The sequence below is a fragment of the Girardinichthys multiradiatus genome, chromosome 18 (genome assembly GCF_021462225.1).
Source record: "Girardinichthys multiradiatus isolate DD_20200921_A chromosome 18, DD_fGirMul_XY1, whole genome shotgun sequence".
Lineage (NCBI taxonomy): Eukaryota > Metazoa > Chordata > Actinopteri > Cyprinodontiformes > Goodeidae > Girardinichthys > Girardinichthys multiradiatus.
In genome coordinates, this window is record NC_061810.1 from 32,315,834 (window position 1) to 32,329,341 (window position 13,508).

The following is a 13,508-nucleotide window of genomic DNA, read 5'->3' on the forward strand; positions in this document are numbered from 1 at the left end:
AAAAGTAGTTTGAAACAAATCATAATGAAAACATAAAAATTTACTGTTTAAAAAATAATAATTGTAATGAGAGTAGCTTGGAGACAAAGGATGATGATTTCATATTTTCTTGTTCGACCTTTTGAAGCAGTCACCTCTGATAAGTGATTACTGTCATTTTCAATTCAATTCAATTACATTTCAAAAATACTTTATTAATCCCAAAGGGTAATTAAATGTTGTTGTAGCTCATATTATGCAGGTTTCTTCAAAGAGCCGTTGTAGATGCTGATGGCTGTGGGCAGGAAGGATCTCCTGTAGGTCTGTTTTACAGCAGATCATCAGACTGTCCTGTTGTAGGACAGTCTGATGAAGAGGATGCTCAGGGTTCTTCATAATGTTCTTCATTTTGTGAAGAATCCTTCTTTGCACAATGATCTCCAGCGGTTCTGGAGGAGTCCCCAGAACAGAGCCAGCCTTCTTTTTTTATCTTGTTGAGCTTTTTTAAGTCCCTGGCTCTGATGCTGCTATCCCAGCAGATGATGGCAGAAGAGATCACACTTTTCACAACAGACTTATAAAAGATATGCAGCATCTTGCTGCAAACTTGAGATTTCAGCAACGAGCAGGTATTTTGGCTCACATCTCATTAGTAAACTGCTCTGGCTTTCTCAGGTTTGACAGGTCACTTCTTCCCACTCCATGGGAATTTTTGAGGTAATAAGAGGGGAGTTGATAACATTGTGTAAGTAGTATTTGGAGTGATATGATTGAGAATGAAAGGACAGGGAGACATGATACATGACTTCTTTTTAAAAGGCAGCAAATAGGCACCAATCAAATAGAGTTTTGCTCTAGTATCAGCAGCTCTGATGGCTCCCATCCTGGGACCAGGTAGGAGAGGGAATGTTAGACACAAGCCAGCCAACCATCACCAGGTCAGAATATCTACAGAAACAGTCATTACCCAGTTCAGTAATTACCTTCAGATTTCCATTATTTTGAAATGTTGTTTGCTGCTAATGTGTGTTGTTTATGATAAATTTGTGGTTGTGTTTTTATTTTAAAAATACTCATATTTTTGGTTTAATGTAGTTCTATTGAGGGAGGAGTCTGAAGCCACAGAGGCCTCTGATTTTGACCAGGATGATGGTGAGCCAGTCCCAGGAGATACCACTGACCTCTTCCCAGCTATGTCCTGTACTGCTTTTGCTCCTCCAAAGGGACCCAGTGGTAATTCTACTTAACTGAAATCTGCTAGTTAGCTGTCTTATCTATTTTTATATATTTTGTTATTTATCATTTATTTATTTTTGAATAAATCTATCCATTTATGTTCTATACCTGCTTCTTCCATATAGGTCTCCTTTGAATACATAATATGCATATACAGTGTTAAAAAAAAGAACAGAAGGGGGAAAAAAGAACATGAAAAAAAAAATGTTGACAAGTACACAATGTTTGGTGTATATAGGTGCAAAAATGAGAAGGCAGAGGGTTTGGGTTAGGGAAGGTCCTACGATTTTCACCGCTGTGTTGATCATGTTTAGTCTCTATACTTCTGTTATGATTCTGGCACGTCTGCTCTACCCTGTCACCCTGGCTGCAATCAGCAGATTAGATGCACCTTGTGGCTGCTGCAGTGTAGTGCAATCTGTGGAATGCCAAGCGGCTGTGTCTTCCCTGATATATACTGACTCTGACAAGCAGACGGTGCCAGATTTTTGAAAGCCATCGTGTGAGTAGATATCCAGCGTTCCTTCCTGTCTGATCATTGTTCTTGACCTTGCCTTGCTTTTTGGATTTATGCCTCTGCCTGCTCCCTGTCGGACTATTTGGATTTTGGTTGTCGACCTTGTTTCCTGCATCTGGTTTATGCCTCTGCCTGCCCCTTGCCTGACGCCTCTTGTTCCGATCGTTGACCCTGTTTCTGTCCTTGGATTATTGAGCCAGCCTAGCCCTCTGATTATTCAGCCTGGAGTCACTTCTTACCTGTGCTGTGGAGATCACCGCCTGCCGCCCACTGAGGTTTTCCCTCTGGGTTTCAAGTTCCACGCAAGACAAAAGCAGTGATTCCTGGAAGCTGGAAGCTGTGAGGAGTGTTACCTGTGTGACGTTTTCCTGTGGCTGAATAAACCTTTTAAACTTTTAGTACTGTGTCTGGCTGAATTTTGGGTCCGCCTTTTTCTGATTCATAGCAATTTCTCACTTTACACAGTATGCTATCCATCATGCCTGCTATTGTAGACTGTCACTTTGATGTTGGATTATCATCTATTTGAAAGCTGTTCAAATATGTGAGCACCCCCAACTTATTTCCCAGTCTGGACATTGTTTATAAGCGCATAGTAACCTGGATCCACCCAAACCCAGAAGCGACCAAAGAGATGGAACCTGATGGTCGCTACAATATATATATATATATATATATATATATATATTGATCTAATGCTGGTTACGTTAGGATAATGTGTTATAACCGCCCCTGCATATGATGATGTCTCAGCTCAGGAACCGCACCATCAGCATGAATATGAATGAAAAAGCCCCCCCACCTAACTACACACACAACTCTGATTTTAACATTAGTCTACGATCAAATGCAAATAGGATGTGAATCAGTCTACATTTCTAGATTAGTGTGTAGTTGTCAAATATAAATATATATATTTACAAACAATTTGCATTTTCTTTAAAAGCTTTAAATCATGCTGTTTTGTTGTCATTGGTTGCTCACACAATTTTTTTTTTTGCTGTCATTCCAAATATTCTTTCATTAACAAAACTATTTACTGCAGAAAAATGCATTCCTATGAACCTCTTGTAAATTTTGATAAATGGGCATAAACTATGTAAAAAAACTTAATGTGAATCTGTTTTGTTCATTAATAAAAATGTTTTTCACACACATACTTCATAATGTACTTTATGTCAGGGTAAAGGCAGATTATCTTTCAGATATATCTTCTAACAGTAATGACCATGCAGAACTGCATCTTAATGTGCCAAAAATAAACGTAGTGATAAAGCTTTTTGTTCTACACTGAAAAACTGTAGTATATTATAGACAAAGTCTAGAAATCGTCACATTTCGACTCACTGACAGCCCACATCAAAGGCAGCAATAAGAGAGGTTAAAAATGTTCTTTATTTTACATCAAACTTTACAATCAAATTTATTTTACATCAAATCACCCCGCTACGATCACATTTGAAGCATAAGTACGATAGATCACCTTTCTTCACTTACATTTTAAACCTATACTTTTGACCTGTACTTTTTTTTTTATCAACATATTTGTACATGTAGACTTCATAATACAAACAGACAACATTAAAAATATAATTTCGAAAATTAACTTAATGACTGATAATTGCGTTACCTCCATTCTGCGCTTCTACGTACAACTTCATACAGGTTACCTCTGGTTAGCTCTATATATACCTCCGTGAAAAACAGAGGACATAAAGCCAACCAATCACTGTTCGTGATCACGGAACGCCTACAGGTTGAGAAACCCCCACTTCGGTTGAGAAACGCCCACTTTTAGTCTGCCGAGACCCCTGTCTCAAAAAATCCCCCATGTCCTTTCGCAGGCTCCGTAGTAAAAAGAAAAAGAAATTTCCCAAAAAAAATAATAACCTTTTTTGAAATACAAGAAAATCTGTTTAAGAAGGGACTGCATTAATAATAAAAATACTGTACAAGGTTGGCAATATGCATTTCTTACTTTTTTAAGTAGGGCCTAATTTATTGATAACCTCCCCACAAACATACCCGCCTTTAAGCTTGTTTTACATTTTCTTTTAGTTATAATCTTTATGTGCTATTAGTGTAGAACAATAGTTTTGGAGCTGACCCAGTTCTCAGGTGGTCCAGATACAAAACAATGGCCCTTCATGGAACTTTTACAAATCGAATAAAGCATTCACAAATACCTGACTAGGTTTGAAATATTCTGCTATTAGTCTAGAACAATCTAGTCCAGGTTTGAAGTGTCTACTGTAGTTTATGAGCTAGATCAGTTCAAATGTGGTCCAGATGCAAAATAACACACGAAAATTGCCCTTTTAAAACTTTCACAAATCAAATAAAGCTTTCACAAATCCCAATTTGTGAAAGCTTTATTCTGCCATTAGCGTAGGACAATCTAGTCCAGGTTTGTAGTGTCTAGGTACTGTGGTTTTTGATTTTGAGAAGATTAAAGATGCTCAAGGTAATGGAAAATGGGGTGGAATTGCCCTTTAACTGTTTAAGCTTCTTATGAAAAAGGGGCCATGGTCCTTATATGAAGGAGGTAATGCACTGAGCAAAATCTGAGTCATCTCACATGCACAGGTATACCTTTTTAATAAAGTGTTCATGAGCAATATTACTTAGGTTTTGTTAAGACCTTTTAAATGTGTTTTATCATTAATTTCTAGTTAATTACCTGACTATTTTTAAGGTGTTTATTTCCAGGGGAGTTTAAGCCACTTAATACTGACCCATGACCCACTAACCATACAAATGCTTCTAATCTGAAAGAATGTAACATTCTTGGGCCCACTCATAATTGTCAGTTCAACACAAAGTTCATTTAAATGTGATCTCTATGGGATTTTTCTGGTCACCAGAAATTGGCTTTGTTTAGCTTTATAATAAGTGACCGGTGAGTCGGAAACTACAGAATTATATCTTTTTCAGATCTGTAAATGCAGATAAAAAAATTAACTGCTGTAATTTTTCTTTTTAATATTAACAAAACAATCTTTTACAGTGATTGCTCTGCTTCGATTGTAAACAATCAATGAACACTCACCATAGGAATGCAAGCTAAAAATATTTTGAAGGTTTTTCCTATTTTTTCTTATGCTTCTCAGAATTGGTCAGTGTCAAATCAGGTCAAAAACTTTACAGAAACTGAAGACTGGCCACAGAATTCAGATTAGGGAATCTCTAAAAATCCAAAAGATATTGGCACAAACAAAATAATACTTCATTACCATCAAGTTCATTCCTAGAAAGCTTGGCATGCATTAAATATATTAATTGAAGGATGATGCCTTTCTCAGGTTATGCCAGGTCTTTTTCTTTTTAAAAAAGACATAACTTTGAGATACCACTCTTTTCCTGTAGGAAGTCTGTTTGATCTTCAAACATCGAACTATGTCCACCTCAGGTACAGTTTCCTTTTTTGACGGGAGTGTGTGGGGAGGTGGGTGTGTGGTCAGGTACAGGAAATCTGTAGAGTCCAAAATGTTTAATGCTCTTCTTCAAAAAATGAAAGATAAAGTTTAGTTTAGTCAGTTTGTTTAACAAATGTAAGTTTTATTGGTACACAAGGGTACAGAACGTCAGAATAATATGCTGCCAAATAGTATTTACAAGGCTAGAGGCTAAAAGAGCAATTGATGAAGCCTTCTGAATTGATAAATACCTATTTTGCGTGCAACTTAAAGGTTACCTTGATAAAAATACAATCTAATGAACAAAGCCTTTTTTTCTCTATTTACAATTTATCATCAGTCAAAATTGCTTCTACATATATATGTTTATAATAATTTTTTATAATGTCTACAATATGCAAGTTTGGCAGGCAGGAATAATAAAATAAAGAAAATATTTTTTTTTCTTAAATGTAGATGATAATAGCATATTTCTTTTTCTCTTGCTTGAAATATAAATAATGAACATATTTGCAAGAAGCTACTCAGTTAAAAGGTACAGTAAGATGGTTTTAGTAACAGATAACCTACATGGTAGCTGCAGGTTTGACATTACAGTAGATCTGCACCATGTCGGTACTTTAATGTGAACCACTCATACAAGTCGTCATAATTTAATTCACACACTCATGCACAATCAATACATCGAAACACACTCAAACACACACAAAGGACTCAAAACAACAAAATAACGACGACTCCCTTTACCCTCTTCTGACAGTGTTTTCCAATACATTCTTTCAGCAGACAGAAAAGGTTTTCCACTTCAGTAAAGGATTGCACATTTTCCCATGACAATTAAAATCACACGACTAATAGAGAATCCGTTCACTTTGGTATGCTGTTTGACAAATAGAGTAGTTGTTGACTTCAGTTGCAAATGTTTACTATGAGACAGATTCTCCATTTGTGCAAGAAAAGGATAATTTTGATACATCTAAGTAAACTTTGTAAAAGCATTATTGCTGCATGGCTAATGATCCGACTTCAAGACATTCAGATTCTCAGAGACAGAGAAGGATGTAAGGTTTTGGTTATTCCTGGGAAAGAACAGAGTTCTTGTTATTATCTGAAATAAAAGCAGCTGCCTCAGACAAGGTAGTGAGGTGTGGAGTGATGCAGGGTTCCGCAAAAGTAGCACGTTAACCAATCCGCTATCATAGAGTTGAGCCTGAAGTCATTGAGTCTGGGAGAAAAGCTGTAATGGCTTTGTAGCCCTGGGCTCGTCGGATCATGTCCCGAGTCTCACAATTGAGTTCCATCAGCTTGAGAGAAATTTCTGTCAGGTCCTGCCTCAAACCCACCAGAGCAAACGTTCCCGTCTGACCCAAAGTTTGGTGTCTGAAGTAGATGTTCAGTAATGTTTGGATCTCATCCTCCGAGTGGCTGCCAAAAATGTCATTAGGCCATATTGTTCTGCAAAAAAAACCACCCAGATATCATTGGATTTACAGTAAGAATACACAATATACTTTCCAAATGAAAATGGAAATGAGCATTTACATTTACTTAACGCACCTGCACTCCCGAATATAGAGAATTGCTGTTGGAAACTCATTGTTCTTCAGGCTCTCAAGGACGGCCTGCACAGCAGCTTCAGAGGAGCTCATGATGGTTTCTGAGTAGGAAGGGCCAAACGTAGAAATCTTCTCATGTGTCACTGTGGCTGCTGCAACCCTCAGGTTCTTCTTCAATTCATTTAGCTCTCTAGACATATTTGTGAGCTAAAGATTGGGAGGGATTAATATTAATTTAATACGGATTAGATATCGACATGCATTTGAACATAAACAACAAAAAAAGGGAAATAGACCTACCTCTGGAACCGAACTTATTGCATGGACCTGTTCAATCAGCTTACAATAAGACTGAAAAAGCAGCAACAACTGAAAGTGGAGTTTGTAGAGTCTTTGGCAGAGTTCTAGTTGCTGGAAGGGAAATGTTTTTGGATCAAACACAAACGTATTGCAGATGTAGCCTTGAGAATTTAGAAGACAGTCATATTGCTGAAGATGATATGAAAATAAATACGAAGTTAGCTTTGAGTAAACAGAGAAATGAAAGAAGCCACTTCGAACTTACAGCCAGAGATTCCATTTGCTACCAAGCAAGCATGTTACAAGGCAGAAAAGAAGATGAGAAAAGAGAAAACCCAAGCCATGCAAATAAAATTTGTATTAAGAACTCAAGTATCTGAACAGTTTAACATGCCCCAAAAAAAGAATAAAGGAGATCCCATAGCGCCTTTCAAAAACATTCATACCCTTTGAACGTTTTTGCTTTTGGCAGCATACAATCGCAAGCTTTCGTGCATTTTATTGGGATTTTATGTGCAAAACCATCACAAAGTAGCACATAATTGTGAAGAGGCAGGACTAGGTTTTGAATTTTTCTACAAAGAGAAAACAAATCTGAAAAGTGTGACCCGCATTTGCATGCCTTAAAATTTTCACTTTTTTTTACCTACATGCAAAACGCTATGTGTAGAGGAAAACAGCACTGCATGTCATCGTAAACAAGGCATCCCTGTGGTGAAACATCGTGGTGGCTCATTTATTGAATAGAATTGCCCAATCAAAGTCCAGGCCTAAATGAGAATCTGCAGCGAGATTTGAAAAAAATGATGCTTACAAATGCTCTCCTTCAAATCTGACTGAGCTTGAGCTATTTTGCATAGAATAATGGGCAAATATTTCACACTCTAGCTGTGCAAGACTGGTAGAGACATACCCTTAAAGTTGCTCTGCAAAATGTTGACTCAGTGGGATGCTTAGAAATGCATGCAGCAGCAAATTTTTTAAAAAGGTTTGAAAACAATGTATAACTTTCCTTACAGTTCACAATTATGTGATACTTTGTGCTGGTCTATCACACGAAAAATACAGATAAAATACACTGATGTTTGTGTTTATAACAGGACAAAATATGAAACAGTTCAAGGGGTATGATTTGTTTGGCAAGGTAGTGGATGTGTGAATAAGAAAGAAAAAAGGGCTGGTTTTCATAAAATAATAGACAAAGTAAAACAAGCCAAACAAATTAACAATTACTTATTACAAGAAATATTTTGGGAAGTTAAACATTTAAACAGTGAAACTTTCTGATGTTTCACTGAATCAATGGATCATTTGCAGAACCATGCAGAGCTGAAAGTGAACACAATGCACACAATGGAAAAGGTAATCAACGTGACATGCGCTGATTTAAGGCTGAAACAAAATGAGTGACATAAAGAGGTAACACTCACAGAGCTACAGTAGCACACAGTAACCGTAATGCAGAAAGTACAGTATGAAAGATCAGATGAACAGAATCCAAGTTGTTTTAAATATTGTCTAAAATGAACTTTTTCTGCTTAAACAGAAGCTGAAGGCATGAGCTAAGCCAAACAACATTGGAAACATACATAAATGTTATATTTTATTACTATGACATTGTCTTGAACTAAAAATGTTTTACTTTTTCCTCATGTTCCACTGGTTGGCATGTCACTGCATCCTCAGTGGTCCTGGGAAAGGTGACCTTGCAGCTGTTTAACCACTGCATGCAACAAAGGCAACTTAATTGAGTCTCAAAAGGTATGAAAAAACAATAAACTGGTAACATCTAGGTGGATAATTAGTTTTTTTCTCCTTACAGTGAGGGCTGCATCTTTTCTGTTGTTGTAAGTGTCAAGATATTCTTGAAGTTCCAACACGCTGAATTTCATTTTTTCTAGAAGTCCAAAGGACATAATCTGCAAGAACAATGTATATGTTTATTTTCTTTTTTTTAATCATTTAAAAGATTTAGACTGATGAAATTATGCTTTAAAGTTTCAAACTACTTACTGTGTCAGCATCAATAAATACAGTTGGGCACTCGGAGCAGGATGCCAGGATCTGAGAAGACCTGAGAAACTTTGATCCTAATCCTCTCAAGCCATCACCAAAGTAACTCACAGCATCGCACGTTAAGGAACAAAATTTAATTTGGATACTCTGCAAACCAAAGCACATGCTGAGTGAAACAATGTCAAATTCAATCTCATATCATGTAAGATATTAAGTCTTCATTTAAATTGAAATTTTAGTCAGTCAAATAAACAATAAAGTCTCTCTAGATTGTCCTCTATTCTAAATGTGCACACTTGTTCTTTAACAGTTGATCACCATGACAACTTCCACCATAACCTTCTAGATCATAATATGTTGTAGCACACATGAACACCTCAAATTTGATCTTTCACCTACAAATGCTCTTCTCCGTGTTGCTTTGAGTGGCCCTGCTGGACTATTGGTCTAGTTAAAACAACCTCTTATCCCATGCATGTGGTGTCCCACAATCTCTAGAATATGAGAAGTATATGTTATTAATAGTTGTTTTGCTCAGAAAATATGTCTCTTTAGTCAAATATGTAGATATTCTGCATGTCAAAGTTTCTCCTATATGAATTATCTAATTTTGCTGATTTAGAAATTTAGAAAGCTTTGATATAATGCATAGTTAGATGGAAGCTTAATTGCTTTTTAATGATTTAAAACTCTTAATGCGAACCTGTATTTTTTCAGTGTAAAGACTGCATATTTGAAACTTTTCAGCGAGAGCTGTGAGCCATTATGTCTAAAATTATAACTTGTTGATATTTTTGGATATTTGAGAAGTTTCTTTCAGTCTAAGAACAAGTTCTAAAAAATAGTACAATTCATTTATTTCTTGGCTGTCTAATGTTACACAGCTCCAGTGTCACCCTAGGTCCACCTCTGATTGTCTGATCAGTCCTGTGGCATCTCCTATCTTGGAAGCAACAGCGTGCTGGAGCAGAACCTGACTGTTCTTGGGCTGTGAGTGATCGAGATAGGGGAAACATGAGTAGAGACAGTTCTACCCGGTTCTGAGACATTCTTCCTTTCTTTTTCTCTGTCAGATTAAGGTTGAAATTAAAATCAAATTAGGCCACAAAATGCCTTTTTTAGGCTCTGAAGACCTATAAACTCTTGATGAATGTTAGATGTTTAATCCATTAAGATAACATTATGAACATTTATTCCCTTCTTCATTCCTTTGTTAAACATTTGTTTGTGTTTCCTTTGTTTAATTAAATCAGTAACATATCCACTATATTGCCAAAAGCTCACCAATCCAAAAATTGAAATGAGGTGTTGCGAATACTTTCATTGTCACAGGTGTACAAGGTCAAGCACCTAGGCATGCAGACTGTTTCTACAAACACTTGTGAAAAAATAGGTTGCTGTATCTTGCCAAGTGTAAAGTTTGGTGGAGGAGGGATTGTGAGATAGGGTTGTTTTTCAGGTGGATGAAAGAGTTTGGTGTGGATGAGCTTGACTGGCCTGCACAGAGTTCTGACCTCAACACGATAGAACACCTTTGGGATGAATTAGAGCAGAGACTGAGAGCCAAACCTTCTCGTCCAACATCAGTCTATGACCTCACAAATATGTTTCTGGAAGAATGGTCAAAAATTCCAATGAAAATGTTCCTAAACATTGTGGACAGCCTTCCCAGATGTTGAAGCTCTTATAGCTGAACCAAGGTTAAGTTGAACACGACGATTAGGAATGGGATGTCACATATATGTAGTGACGACTGGTGTGTAGATGTTAGTTTGGTTAACAGTAAGTTAAACTAGTTAAACTACTAGTTCTCTTTGTTTCATGTTATATTCTTTAACTAATGTTTTAATGTCATAATGTCATAAATTTAGAGTTTATTTAGAATAAAAAATTTTTAACCCTTTTTTTTAACCCTTCAGGTTGATTTTGAGATAAGGTTGCAACTTAAAGCTACAACATCATAAACTAAATCACTTGATAATTTCTCTCTCCTGCACATTCATTTATACTGCACTGGTTGTTCATTTACAGTTCATGTCTTATTCATTGATTTTTTATCTTCCACCTATAGCTGCTGATGTGTACCATAAACATGGGCCCATAGCCGCATGGTTTAATGTACTCTGGTACATGATTCAGTGTTGAACTGTTTGAATACAAAATAAAGATCAAAAAGATTCAGAGATGGTGAGGCAATCATACCTGAAACAGTGACGAAAACACTTGAAATGTGTAAACCGCACAGGAGCCATCTGAGTCCGAGACGAGCTGACTGATGTGACTTCGCCAAGCCTCCTCTGCGTCATCGCACAATGCGGGCTGGAAAGCAGCAAGAATGGCAGAGAAGAAGGGCGACGGTGGCGGTGAAGAGCCTGACTCCAGCATGTCTTCTCTTTCCTCTTCAGGAAGACTAAATAAAAATAAGGCAAATTAAAATTATTTTATGCATAAACTGAATAATAATGGTTGACTGAAGTTTTGATTGGGTACCTGGGTAAGCAGCAGCTTAGATTTAGCTCTTCTTTGTAATCATCATATTCTACATGCACACTCAAACTGTCCCCACATTGATATTCAGGAGGCAGTTCGTTGATAGAAAGAGCGAGGTTGTCTATGTGCACATTATTGTCTTCATCATCTTGTGACACCTCATGCTGGCAGAAAAAAGAGGGACATGTCCTTAGCTAAGCCTCATAGTAGTTAAAATCATACTTTCAATAAATATTGAAATGCATGCATACATTTATCAGTTATTCCCTCTATTATACTTCATCATTAAATAGATTATTTCCTATTTAAAAGTAACTCACTAACCTTGCATTGGGACCCTATGGTCTCTCCTTTTGATGTTTTCTTTAATCTTGTAAATTTAGTGTGCATAAATTGTGCCAATTGATAAATGAAATATATTAAATAATTTAACTCAGCCATCATTATGGGCCTGCTTTCATGGTTTCAGACAGGCAATGTGTAAACCTTTCCTGACCATCCACATGCCAAGAGTTTTTTAGTTGTCCCTCAGAGCCACTCACACAGAAGCAGCAGGTATACACATTGCCTCAAACGGACAAAAGGAAAAGAAAGATTATTTTAGCTAACCCTTTAGAATCTCAAACAATTTCTGCCATGAAAAAACAAAAGCACAAACTAGCCCACAGCCTAGAGAATTACAGATTGTCCTATTGTAGGTTTTAGTAAAATATTATTTTGCACGCCATCTTTGATTCATCAGCTCATGCTCTTCTTGGAAGACAGGAAGCATAGAAAAAAGTTACCAAAGACATGCAATAGTATTTTGAAGAGACTGAACCCAGAGGTACATTTAAAGCTGATGACATTACACAAAACAATTTAAGAGTAAAGCTGCTATTTAGCAAAATTAGTAAAGAATTCCAGAATTGAATTATGATAGGAGTTAGTGGTTCTGAATATCTCAGACACTCTGAAGCCCTTATTCACCCGCTGCTTCGAGTCCTCTGACAGTTGGACCTCGAAACTGGGATTTTTGGAGCCCAGAGGGATTGAATTTGCTGAGGTTGCATCGAAAGCGGCAGAGGAGGTGTCCGTGCCACTGATCTCTGGTGTCGGAGAAACGCTCACAGTCTGAAAAAAGAAAGGACAATGTTTGAATGAATTCAAAATTGCTAAATTGTCCATCCTCCTGATTGCAGTGCCAGTGTTTAAGTGGCACCCTGCATAAACATAATGGCCATCACTCTTTTACTCCACATTCTTAGAAAATCCAAGTGACTCCAGCACTTCTATATTAAATATTAAAATGATTTTATATTGTAGAACCAGTATCACTTAAAATTTGTATTGACTTTAAAACTGCAACCTTTTAAAACTATGGTGTACATTGATACCAATAACCAGTACAAAATGAAGCTATTTACCTGAGGATATCAATCCATGCCCATGTTGAGGACGATTTGTCACATTGGCAAACGGGTAAATTGATCCAGAGATGACTATAGCTGATAACAGTAAGGCAAAATATACAACATCTGTCTCTTATGGAACATGCAGGATCTGAAAATGTTGGCAGTAAAATAAGAGCCTACATTCTCACGAAAAGACCGCTGAGTAGAGTTAGTAATTCTGATATTCTGATGGTGTTTATTGTGCTAATCACTAAGATGACATACTAAATACAGGTTACAATGTGTTGAGAATTAAAATCATTTAGTTTCATACTATGTGTTAAGTTTGCATGTGTGAGCATAAAACTGAGATACAACATGTGGGACCGCAGGGAGAGCGAGGTCACAGCAGGCTTCAGGAGGAAGGGTCAATCTCAGGTCAGGATGTTTGCCAGCAGCTGTAAGCAGTAAATGCGGGCTGTTCGGCATGATATGGGCAACAAAGTACTCGCATAGGGGGTAACTAATTTATAGTGGGGACACAGGAATATAGAAAACTCCATTAGGGACCTGTGGCTTTGTAACTAATTCCTTAAAAGGAAGTTTCAGCAGTCAGCTTTGAAGT

At 37.0% G+C, this 13,508-nt stretch overlaps 1 protein-coding gene across 2 annotated transcripts in view; it reads right to left on the reverse strand.

The window, feature by feature from the left end:
- Window positions 1-3,104: 3,104 nt before the first annotated feature.
- Window positions 3,105-13,508, reverse strand: part of frya (furry homolog a (Drosophila)) — a 59,193-nt gene continuing 48,789 nt past the window's right edge. Inside the window, exons 54-63 of one of the 2 annotated variants that reach the window (XM_047390997.1) lie at window positions 12,480-12,623; window positions 11,511-11,674; window positions 11,223-11,430; window positions 9,018-9,167; window positions 8,825-8,923; window positions 8,647-8,727; window positions 7,270-7,287; window positions 7,005-7,115; window positions 6,706-6,911; window positions 3,105-6,603 (exon numbers count right to left, since the gene is read on the reverse strand). In XM_047390997.1, coding sequence (XP_047246953.1) covers window positions 6,345-6,603; window positions 6,706-6,911; window positions 7,005-7,115; window positions 7,270-7,287; window positions 8,647-8,727; window positions 8,825-8,923; window positions 9,018-9,167; window positions 11,223-11,430; window positions 11,511-11,674; window positions 12,480-12,623 — 1,440 coding nt within the window. In that variant the 3' untranslated portion in view covers window positions 3,105-6,344. The remainder of the gene's footprint in view (window positions 6,604-6,705; window positions 6,912-7,004; window positions 7,116-7,269; window positions 7,288-8,646; window positions 8,728-8,824; window positions 8,924-9,017; window positions 9,168-11,222; window positions 11,431-11,510; window positions 11,675-12,479; window positions 12,624-13,508) is intronic. The other variant, XM_047390998.1, reaches the window with a different exon arrangement.